General features: G+C 38.6%; 1 protein-coding gene across 1 annotated transcript; it reads right to left on the bottom strand.

Annotated features, from left to right (window-relative positions):
- Positions 1-3,137: 3,137 nt before the first annotated feature.
- Positions 3,138-12,595, bottom strand: nptxra (neuronal pentraxin receptor a). Its single transcript, XM_084409116.1, has 5 exons — positions 11,689-12,595; positions 9,741-9,996; positions 8,886-9,127; positions 6,840-7,019; positions 3,138-5,647 (listed from the first exon to the last, which is right to left on the bottom strand). Exons 1-5 carry the CDS (start codon positions 12,364-12,366, stop codon positions 5,414-5,416), a joined length of 1,590 nt encoding a protein of 529 aa, XP_084265242.1. The 5' UTR covers positions 12,367-12,595; the 3' UTR covers positions 3,138-5,413.

Here is a 12,595-nt window from a genome sequence, read left to right as displayed (position 1 = left end):
TAACTTTTTTGTGTGTATTTCCTGTACTCCAAGGCATATCTAAGAATACCACAGTACTTTTTTTGCAAGTGATGGCTCAGTGACAGTTACACACACAAAAATGTTTGTTTTTTGTGTGTTAAAACCTGGTTAAAACTGGGTCAGCCGGTTGGTGTGCCACACATGTCAGTAAACCTTTTGTTTTTTCACTTATAATGGCATTAAAGCCATTCACTCGTGAATCGTCTGCGAAAGAGAGGGCAGAGAGGTAATCCCAGCGGGAATTATGACATTTTGGAGATTAAGGAAACTACTAGGCAATGTGGGCCATCCACATTAGTGTTCTGCATTAATCCAACCAAAGTTCTGATCAGGATTGTTGAAAATGGCTCACACGTCTTTGATTATTTTTTGGTCCACGTGGAGATGTTATTGAGCCTGGCTGCAATCAGCGCCCACACCGCCAACACAGATAACAGTATTTCATAACAGAGACTAGAGGTTAAAAGACCTCCTACACATCCTTACCAAGCACTATTCACATCTCCACAGGGTACTCTGTTGTTTTTTTACTGCATTACTTTTCTGCACCTTATACTTTATTGGCATTTTAGAGTTGTAAAAACCTCAAAGTAGCAAACAGAGTTGGAGATACCCAGCTAAACACCGTAGGATAATACTTGATTTAAGGTCAATCACATGAATATGGTTCTTAAACAAAGCATTTTCTTCTTGTGAAGAAGATTTTAGAACCTTTTTGCAGCACGTTTGCGCGTCAGCAAGAACCAATGAGGTTCATTCTCGAGTTAAAGGGATAGTTCACTTTGAAATTAATTTTTGATATGTTTTAGCTTACCTCAAGGGCATCCAAGATGTAGGTGTCTTTGTTTCCGCAGTAGTTTCAATTTTGATATTTTTAGGTCAAACCGTTCTTGTCTGTCAGTCATATAATGCAGGTCGATGGTCATTGTCTCAAAACACAAGCACAGAGTCCAAATTAAAACAATTCCCCATCGTCCAAATTAAATAATTCCCCATCGTAAGTACACATTGATGGCCTAAGACACGAAACGAGCGGTTTGTGTGAGAAAACGAACAGTATTTATATCGTTGTTATCTCTTGAACACAGCACACGTCCAAATGATCTGACGGCGCGGGCGGGTATAGATATATACATAGATGTCGCCTTGGCTACGGTTTCGTTCCAATGAACTGCAGTAGCCAAGGCGACATCTATTTATATATCTATACCCGCCCGCGCCGTCAGATCATTTGGACGTGTGCTGTTTTCAAGAGATAACAACGATATAAATACTGTTCGTTTCTCACACAAACCGCTCGTTTCGTGTCTTAGGCCATCAATGTGTACTTACGATGGGGAATTATTTAATTTGGACGATGGGGAATTGTTTTAATTTGGACTCTGTGCTTGTGTTTTGAGACAGTGACCATCGACCTGCATTATATGACTGACAGACAAGAACGGTTTGACCTAAAAATATAAAAATTGAAACTACTGCGGAAAAAAAGACACCTACATCTTGGATGCCCTTGAGGTAAGCTAAAACATACCAACATTTTATTTCAAAGTGAACTATCCCTTTAAGCAGCACGTTTGAGCTTCTGCAAGAACCAATGAGGTTCATTCTCGAGTTACGCAGCACGTTTGAGCGTCAGCAAGAACCAATGAGGTTCATTCTCGAGTTATGCAGCACGTTTGAGCTTCAGCAAGAACCAATGAGGTTCATTCTCGAGTTACGCAGCACGTTTGAGCGTCAGCAAGAACCAATGAGGTTCAGTCTCAAGTTACGCAGCACGTTTGAGCTTCTGCAAGAACCAATGAGGTTCATTCTCGAGTTACGCAGCACGTTTGAGCATCAGCAAGAACCAATAAGGTTAAGTCTCAAGTTATGCAGCACGTTTGAGCTTCTAATGAGGTTCATTCTCGAGTTACGCAGCACGTTTGAGCATCAGCAAGAACCAATAAGGTTCATTCTTGTGTTACGCAGCACGTTTGAGCTTCCACTAGAGGTTTGTTCTTGCGTGTCAAGCAAGTTCAATTGAGTTCTGTTTATGTTCACTGATCAATGTTTAAATGTGAATAAAAACCTAAATGAAATTTTTTCATAAAGCGATCGGGTCACTTACATTTGTTTTTATTAAACCGGTCAATTCATATGGATTAGTTTTATAATCTCTTTATGAACTTTATTGAATCATCAAAGTGTCAGTTGGATAGCTGTCAATGGAGGGACAGAAATCTCTCAGATTTCATTAAAAAATATCTTCATTTGTGTTCCGAAGATTAACTATCCCCAGCTAATTTCCAAATGTGATGAGGATTCACAAGGATTTAACAAAAAAATCACGTCAATCTTCATTTATCCTTCATTCGAGGACAAATTGAAGAACAATGACAAATGATGACAAGAAAGATCAAAATGAAAAGATGCTTATTTGAGGTTGCATGTTGGCAGAACTTTTGGAGAACCTCTAGGCCACCTTTTAAAAACACATCCAGATTATGCTTATTGGTATGTGCTTCTCAGGTACAAAGGTGAATGTAGTTAAAGCATGCTGGGATTCTTTTATATTCATAGACAGAGAAAATAAAAAGGAGACAGATGCACATGGCTGGCTCAGTTTGTTGGCTGGTGCACAGATGATGGAGGATGTGTTGTCTAATCCACTCATACAATGAATACAGTAGAGGACTATAACATACCGGAAATTATTAAATATCAAAAACACAAGTGGGTAACACAAAAGTAGTACATGCTCATAAATGACAATCATTTTTTTTCTCCAAGAGCAATCATGTTTACAGCAATGGGACATTGACATGCTCTTTTTAGTTGAAAGATCTAGCTGTCCCAATGAAGATTGGATTTAGATGGAGATGACAAAACTAGACCGTACACGCAAAGACATGCAATATGGTGATCACCTATACAAATATGCATTTTGTGTGTACAATTACGTTCAGTCAATATGCACAAGGATGAATGGGACTAATAAACAGAAATAGTGCACAGCCTCGCGAAAGCAATTTACATTCTCTCACATCATGGATATTTGCACATCCCCTGCTTCTGTATAAAAAAATAAATAAAAAAAAACACTGAACAAAAACAACACATAGAGAGAGAGAGAGAGAGATGAAAGAACACTAGTGTTTGTTGTGCTATATATATTTTATTCTCATTGCCATCTTAACACATTTGATCTCAATTTCAACACAAAGACACAGACAGAATTCAAGAAATCAACATTATGATAGAAGAAAGCTTAGAAAAATGTAAATGAGTAAATTCTCAGTGTAGAAAAATTTTCAAGCAAAAAGAGAACTTTATATCCAACTTCCAAGACATTTCTTCATTCAAAAGCAAATATATTCCAGAAAAGGTAACAGTATTAAACAATCATTTGTAAACCACTCTTTCTGAATACAATTCAAAGCTTGTTCATATACAAATTGAACATCACAAAATGACCACTGAAATGCAAACAAACAGGCATTACACTAACAATAGCAACTATACATCAGAAAGAAAATATATTTAGTGCTGAAAACATTATGATGATCTTGTGCAGTTCAACTGTATGGCCACGGAATCTCAAAACACATGCCATTAAAACAACTGTTTGCCATATACACAAAATGACATCCATAATCTCAGTTTTGTGTGTCCGTATATTTATATGTCTTCTGATTGCACATTTGGGACAGCATTCTTGTGTTTGACAAGGCCACAAAATAGGCATTTTTCAGCCTGCTGCATTTTACACAGAAATACATTGAGTATAATCCACATAAAGCATATCATATGTGCGATGTAATTTACATAAGCTCTTTATCAAGAGATGTCTATTCAGTTACAGTTATGAAGAGAGAGAGAGAGAGAGAGAGAGAGAGAGATAGATAGATAGATAGATGGTGGTATATACATATATAATTGTGTAAATAATATACATTCATCATACGGAATGTTTGTTGCTTATTTTACAAATAATTTTCTTGAGTAGATTTTTTTATAAATCTATATAGGCTATATTTGCTAATTTCTCAGCATGAGAAGATATTTGTTTGTCTGTAGATATTTGCAGATTACATTGAACAGGAACACTGAAAACAGTTCTCAGATAGCATGTCATTGCAGATGCCACATTATAAAGGGTTTCAAAACCATGGCTTTAAAAGTTAATTAATAGCTATTTGTTGAAATATTGCTGAAGTATTCATCTGGCTAAATGCCTTCTTCAACTGCTCCTTTTTCTGTTGTTCGTTCTAATTCGATGTGATTCTGATGATGTTAAAGGGTTTTTAATGGAGGAGAATTCAGGACTGACCAATAGGATTCAGTCTGTTAGAGTGATCACCATAGAAACAGTGTGATTCAAAAATATCTAAAAAAAAAAAACCTTGAATAGATCAAACATACAAAAAAACCTAGTATAAAAAATGCCAGACTACAAGCAAACACATTCCCAGCTGTTCGTGTGTGTTTTTTTCAAAACTAATTTCAATCAAATAGGCTACATTGTATAAATAACAACAAATCTGAAAACTTTGAACTGTGGTAAAAAATAAATCCTTTTATCAAGCACTGAGACTGAAGATCACACATCAAATGATGTTTGCCACTAGTACAAAAAATGTCAATAATTTAAAACTTTCTCATGCAAAACCACCCCGTGATGCTAATGTGTTGCCAGGGCATTGCTATGCGTTTCCTAAGGTGTCCATAATGGTCTTTAGTATATTGCTAAGGTGGTTTCTAGGACAATGATATTGGATATGATAATCTGGTCCCTAGATATGGTCACATTAGCAAAATCTAGCCGAAATTTCCCTGGAATCCAAAATTCGCTGACAATATGTAAAGTATAGCTCACAAGTCACTTTCAAACCAAGAAGCTTTCTTTTGGTCAACAAGGCGAATCCACATGACCAATTTGAACTCGTTGCAAAATCTGCACAGGTAAATCGTTCGCCCTCACCTGGATTCCTATTGAAAAGACTGTATTTCATTTGCGAAAATTCACCAAACAACAGTAAATGTGACTCAGTAAATCTATAGGATATTTGCACCCATTTTCTCATCCACCAAGTGAAAATTTGTTGGCTTGCTTACAAAAATAAGAGCACACTCTTCCTCAACAAGTCACACAATTTGAGGTATCATTCTTGTTTGTAGCACAGATGGTGTGGGGCGAGCTATATGCGCTGAAATTTAACACTAAGGGTTAGGGGTTTGTTCAAAACACTAACCCTGAGCTGTAATGATAGTGATGCTTGTTTCAGCAAACACCACTAATAAAAAACTTTGCCTTGAAGTCAACATACATATCTGATGGTGGCGTGGTTTTCTGATGAATCTTTTCCATTTCTGAAACCATCTCTGACCCTTTAAACAACCCCTCAGAAGCCCATCACTGAATGGCGCTGGTGCGATGCTGGCAATGGTCGGCCGGTTGCTTGGTGACTCCTCCGAAAACCTCTACCTCACGGCTGGTCCACGGGACTACATTACCCAGCATCCCTGTGCTGCAGTGGGCAAGAGCAGAGAGCTCTATGTGTGAAAGCGGCCGGTCCCACACATTAAACTGAGACAGCTCTCCCACCATAGCCCGCGACACCTCGAAACGAAGACCGCCCATTGAGCTCTGCAGGAGACAGGAAATCATATTCAGACTCTGCAGCAAAATATAATAAAATTTTTGTTTAAAAAAATCATATTAAAAATGCTAAATATTCATTGAAATTGAATGAGTGACTTAGTGACAATGTTTTTTTTTATTACCTGCCTTTGCCACTAAATTATCATGCCTGGTACTTTATGTCCCAATTATAATATTTTTGAGTGGTATTACTTCAGATAAAATTCATAAATGTCTGGAAAATATTGTAGCTTTTTTTTTACAGCTTTTTAAAATACTATTTTAAAGACAAAAGACAATAGAATAAAATACAAAAGATACTATTTTAAAGACATAAGAGAAAACTGATGACTTTGTTGTTGGAATTTTGTTCCAACCAGATCCATATATATATATATATACATTTAGGGCTTTTTGTGTGGTTTTTGTCAAACTTTTTTTATTTGATTTAATTATTTTTATTAAATTATTTATTTATTCCTCAGAAGCACTCATTGCAAGAGTTAACTTCTAAGCAACACCCAGTGAGACGATGACAAAAACAGTAGTGTTATCAGTGTAAAATTTGATGGTGTAAGAACCCAAACCCCAATTTTGTTGTTGTAGTTGTCCAAAATTGCATTTAAACTTCATACGGCCCTAAAAACAGCAAAAGAACATTTGACATTTGGCCCTTTCTGACACTGAGACAACTGCTAGTAGTACCTTTTTAGTTTTATCTCCAGTGTTAATCAAAAAGTTGACTCATAAAAATGTGATAATACCATTTATACCACAGTGTGTCTTTTAAGGTGTCTTATATTCCAAAATAAAGAAATGGTCCCAGACACATCCACAAATGTATTATATAAACTCTGCATAGCCAATGATACTGGAACTGCCCCGTTTGTATCATCTCAGAAAAATCCCATGCTAAATGAAAACATGGAAACATGTTTTTAGGAAACATGGTTTCCTTTATAATTTTTTTTATCACAGTCAGTCCACAGCTTAAAGCATAACCTCAGACTACAACATGGACCAGAAAATGATTTTAAGCCCTACTTGTTCTAATGTAAGGGAAGAAGAGGGCAGGAAAAGGTAAAGGAACGGATAAATGAACATCGTGAGTTTTACAGTATGTGCAGTGTGAATCCCAAATGCTGCTACTCTTGACCACCGTCTGGCAACCAGTTACAAGTGCCAAAGTCTGACGTACCTGTTCTTGGCCAAGCATGAGGGTTCCTCCCCGTCGGATGCTGTGACGGGTTGCCAGGCCACTTCCTTCACTCTTTAGCTTGCCCCCTAGGTAGGCATGCCACGCTCCAGCTCTCCGGTTCCAGCTCACACACATATGCTGCCATCTGCCCACTGTTAAGTTGAGAGGTACCAGCGCCACCTAAAGGATGGAGGACACAAAAAAGAAAATCCAAATTACAATCCAAAGACTGATCCTGTGGTCCATGTGCTTAGATAATTGAGACCAGCCTGAAAGCCTGAGAGATTATCTTACGGTCCACTATTACAGCTCTGAAAAACACGCAGGCAAAATAATTCAATTGCTTTAACATTCCGTAACAGCTGTCAGAGGTCAATCTAAGCATCTGTTCATCTTTTACCAAAAACATCCTAAAACTTCACTCTGCCTTTTAAGGCCTATTGACTATGAGGACGAATTCCCTTAGAATAGGGAAGATATATATATATATATATATATATATCACAGCTATAACAATAATAGCACAGAGAAAATATTGTTAGAATCACTTTCAGAATGTTTTTTTTTTTTTCAGTTGATGATGGATAAAAACATAGACAACCAATCAGAACCCCACTGCAGCTTGAGCATTTAAAGCGGCAGGTTTGGGCTGATACAGTTATCGTTATTGTTATATTCATAGTAATAGTTCTTGGTGAGAATGGCTCTAAACTAAATAATATGGGTCTGATCAGTCCCAGTCATGTTACGTTCCATTGATGATTCAAGTCATTACGTTTTAGATTCCAGTATGGATTTGAGTCAGTGATCAGGTATCAGTGGCGTACGCGGCACTTCTGGTAATGATAACCAAATATATTATGGTTAAATCTGCTGACTAAGTGGCTGTTTACACAGAACCTTTTTTTATTCAACTACACTGCTTTTTTATTATTTTTTAAAATGTAAACATGCACTAGATGGTCACACTTTAAAGGGATACTCCACTTTTTTTGGAAATAGGCTCATTTTACAACTCCCCCAGAGTTAAACAGTTGAGATTTACCGTTTTCGAATCCATTCAGCCGATCTCCGGGTCTGGGGGTCCCACTTTTAGCATAGCTTAGCATAGATCATTGAATCGGACAAGACCATTAGCATCTCTCTCAAAAAAATGACCAAAGAGTTTCGATATTTTTCTTATTTAAAGCTTGACTCTTCTGTAGTTACATCGTGTACTAAGACCGACGGAAAATGAAAAGTTGCGATTTTCTAGGCTGATATGGCCAGGAACTATACTCTCACTCCTGCGTAATAATCAAGAAACTTTGCTGCCGTACCATGAGTCCAGCAGGCGTAATGATATGATGCAGCGCCTGATAATAGTCCCCAGCTCGGTAGACTATAGGGTCGACTATTTTCAGGCGCTGTGTCATATCATTACGCCTGCTGCACTCATGGTACGGTAGCAAAGACAAAAAATAATTTCTTGATTATTACGCAGGAATGATAGTATAGTTCCTGGCCATATCAGCCTAGAAAATCGCAACTTTTCATTTTCCGTCGGTCTTAGTACACGATGTAACTACAGAAGAGTCAAGTTTTAAATAGGAAAAATATCGAAACTCTTTGATCATTTTTTTGAGAGAGATGCTAATGGTCTTGTCCGATTCAATGATCTATGCTAAGCTATGCTAAAAGTGGTACCGCCAGACCCGGAGATCGGCTGAATGGATTCGAAAACGGTAAAACTCAACTGTTTAACTCTGGGGGAGTTGTAAAATGAGCCTATTTCCAAAAAAAAGTGGAGTATCCCTTTAAAAGCACAGATATACCCAGTCAGGTACATTCATATGGTTGGAAAATCAGAGTCGTTTCGGCAAATGACAGTCGGCTCTGTCAATGGTTCACACAAGTGAATTCTTTTGCTAAGGCAGATGTTCACCATATTTAAAATACAGAGTTCCCAGCACTACCGATTCAACAGCGTTGAACAACAAGTTGTTTAAGGAACCAACATCAGAATCGTTACAAACTTCTGTCAAATATCGTGCTGTGATGCGCTACCTCATTATTAATGATGAGCTCAATGGGCCCATGAACCAACTGCTGAAGCACAAACTCATGGCTCTGGTCAGAAACAGCATAAGAAACTGTTGTTCCCAAGATGCTCTTTCCAGGTTTGAGCCACATGCAGACAGTCAAAGCGTGGAGGACAGGGATTTCCTGCTTTATGATAGCATACATGGAAGTGCTCCGTACAGGGAAGGAGAGCCTGTAACCCTCCGGAAACTTGTTCTCAGAGACACCTGTGAAAAAGAATTTGAGAAATCAAATGAAAGAGAAACAGAGAGAGAAAGAAAGAATGAATGACAAAGAGTGAATTTAATTAAACCTAAGCACAGAGAAGACAACACTGGATAAGAGTTTAAAGGCCGGTTCCATGTTCAATTATCAGAACATTAGTTTTGACTCATTGAAAAATGATTTCCATTGTAATACACTTATTCACATATACATATATATATATATACACAATTTCTGTAAATTTCACTATCACTATCAATTTGCATGCTCGTTTTTAAAAGACAATTCTCTCGTCATCTACTCAATCTCATGTTGTTCCGAAACATTAAGAAGGTACTTTGGAGAACGCTGGGAGCCAAACAACATTAGACCCCAATGACTTCCATTGTATTGCATAAACAAAATATATATATTTTTTATACATTTCTTTTTGATTCTTGAAATATCTTTTTAGGTTCCACAGGAGAAAGAAAGCCATGGAACAAAACCTGTGGGCGAGTGAACGATGACAAAAGTTTATTTTTTTGATTGAACTATCTCTGTAAGAAGATTTTGGTCAAATCAGTCTTTTAAAATCAATATTTCTTCCAGCAGTAAATCCAACCTCTGCCTCACCTTTCTCCAGAGTGCTTATCCGCTGTTGTACAGTGTCCAGTCCATAATCAATATTCTCCTGATGTTTCTGTGTCTCTTTGCGCAGAGCTTTCCTCTCTTCCTCCAGCAGTTTTATCTTTCTCTTCAGTTCTCCTTCCAGATCCTCCACTCGTCTGTGTGCAGCTGCCACTGGTGTGCGGGCAGTGCTAGAGGCAGCACCTGCTGCTTTCTGTGAGCTTGAGTCTGTATGATTGAACGCTGGCGGTGCCATTTCAGACTGTAAAAAAGACAGTCATTTTTTTCCTGGGTGTTTTCCTCATTTATCAACATTACATGAATGCAACCAATCTAACAATGAAAAGTGATTGCATTTAACAAACTACTCATTCTTATTACTCAAAATGCAATTATTAATCTCTTTTCAAGTGTAAACGGCTATGCATCTTATATTCCGATCAAATCAAACCCTGCCTAAATTTAAGATTTAATAATGCATCATGTCATTTAAGTGATTAATGAAACAGAATAATATTTCAGAGCAAACATTGCACCCCTTGATGGGGCTTCTTGCAAGAATGAGAGAGGTTAGATGTGTAATGAGACCAATTTCAATTTCCCTACTTGCGTGGAAATAACAAGTTCATTTCTATTCTATTATGATGGGATCATTACAAAGGCATCTGCACTAGCCTGCAGAGCTCCCATTCGCAGCTGCAGGAGTCCATAATATGCTTTCAGTGGTGTGTGTCATGTTTCTCATCTCTCCCCTGCTGTCACACATGCTGGAGTCACTGATAGGCTCAGGCTCCTCTCTTTTGTTGAGTATAACTGCTGTTTACCATTTATTTTTCTTTGGTATGTAAAATATGGGCTGTTTAACTGCTCCTTCTAGCAGGCTATGTCTAGATTTTCAGACTGATAGATTTGGGTTAGATCGAGGTTAATCAGATGCGCTAAATGTGGTCCTGATGAGGATGTAATTTGTTGTTCCCATCGGCTCGTAAACCATGAAATCGGCTCACTTAGCCCATATTTCCATCGAAACCCAATCAGGGACGCGCATCTTGGCGCACAGCGATAAATCACGGCACAGGCGCGCGATCGTACGTGAGCTGAAACGCAATCCAGGACTCGCGGAGGGACGAACTTTACAAGCACACTGCAGCACCTATTCTTACATATTCAAAACAGGCTGCTAATACTAATCGCGTTTATCAACAGGTCAGAGAGTACAGCCATCTAGCACCAGCCTTATCTGAGGCTACGCTCATTTATACAAAATAATTTTGAATGACCATTGTTTTCATTTATGAATTAAAATTCAATTTTATATATTTTTGTGTGTGTGTGTGTGGTGGTGGGGGGAGTATCTAATTAAATGACTGAAATGTAGGTTATTGTTTTTTGTGTTTTTAACAAAAAATTTAAAAAGTAGATGTTTTGTTTAAAAGTCTATATTTATATTCGAAAAAACTTTTCCCCCTAGCCATATCAAAGACAGTGTGACGTAACAAACATGCAAGAAGCCACTGACAGCATATTCATGCCTGAAAATGTCATTTCACAGATATTTTACCTTAAATAGTCGATTTTCTATTTATTATTTTAAACAGTAAAATTTATTTTAGGAAAATAATAGTATTTAGGCCTAATTTTACGCTTTTCTTTTTCTCTAGTAGGCTAGCCTACTTAAAATAATAATAATAATAAAATAAAATAATAAAATATATGCACACACACACACATATGTATATATACATACATATATAGGCCTTTTTTTTTTTTTTTTTTTTTACAAATAGGCTACGTGGAATCAACATGATTGCATACATTTCTAAAACATTTCTCGGCACGTTCCTTAAATTTCATTTCCCATTATTATCATCTCAGACATTTATTGTCGATCTATAAAAACCTTGATTCTCAGCCACATAAATAAATATCTTACAAGGTCTTGCGGTTTTCTTACCTCCAGTTTCTCAATGCGGTCTTTCATTTGAGTTATGGCATGCCCCAGTTCCTCCACCGCATGAGCCGTCCGCACTGAGGATCCCGCATCGTCCCGCATCATGAGTTGCTCCTTTTTGTCTTTTCGCGCATCCCCAAGTCCTGCGCTCCGTTCCGGGACCTTCCGTCCATTCAAGCCACTCTCGCATTCCGAAAGCTTTCCCGTTAGCTCCTGTATGGTTCTCTGATCGGTGAGGATCTCATCTTTCTGCTGTAGGACGGTCTGTCTGAGCTCCTCGGCGGTGGTGCGGAGGTACCCCCAGTCCTCTCCCGCATATAACGACTGGTCGTCCGCTTGTTGCTGAAACTTTTTCGGGTTGCACTCACCGGCGGGGACAGGGGTGCAGATGAGTCTGCTGTAGGTGACCTGCTGTTCGCTTCCACCGGTCCCTAGTCCCGTTAAACCGTAGAATGTTGGCGCCTCCGGTCCTCCTCGTTCTCTGCTTGTCGCATCAGTACCGTGGAGAGCGTCCAGCGGTCCTGATCGAGCGACGGACCCGGAGGAAAAAGCCTTCCCGTTTGCGCCCGGTGACAGCGACTGGTTGTCGGCCAGGGGCTGCGCTGCGGCCGCGGATGCCGGTGGAGATCCGCTGTGCACCGCGAAGATGATGCAGATGACCGCTCCGATAAACGCCACCATCCCGGCGGCCAAAATGACAACGATGAACTTCAGGGTGGCGGTTAAAAAAATCAGTAATGAAAAGAAACAAAAGATAACGGGGATATTTAGACCTTAAGAATGAATTAATTTCATCAATAAATACTTCAACCCACGACTCAGTGTCAACAGTTTTTCTTCTGTAATGTGTCCACCCGCAGGACGCGTCTCTCTATATCTCCATCTCAGTCTTACCGTGGGGACAACAAGA

This window comes from Rutilus rutilus (assembly GCF_951802725.1).
Source record: "Rutilus rutilus genome assembly, chromosome: 1".
NCBI classification, from domain to species: domain Eukaryota; kingdom Metazoa; phylum Chordata; class Actinopteri; order Cypriniformes; family Leuciscidae; genus Rutilus; species Rutilus rutilus.
This window is presented reverse-complemented; position numbering and strand designations above follow the sequence as displayed.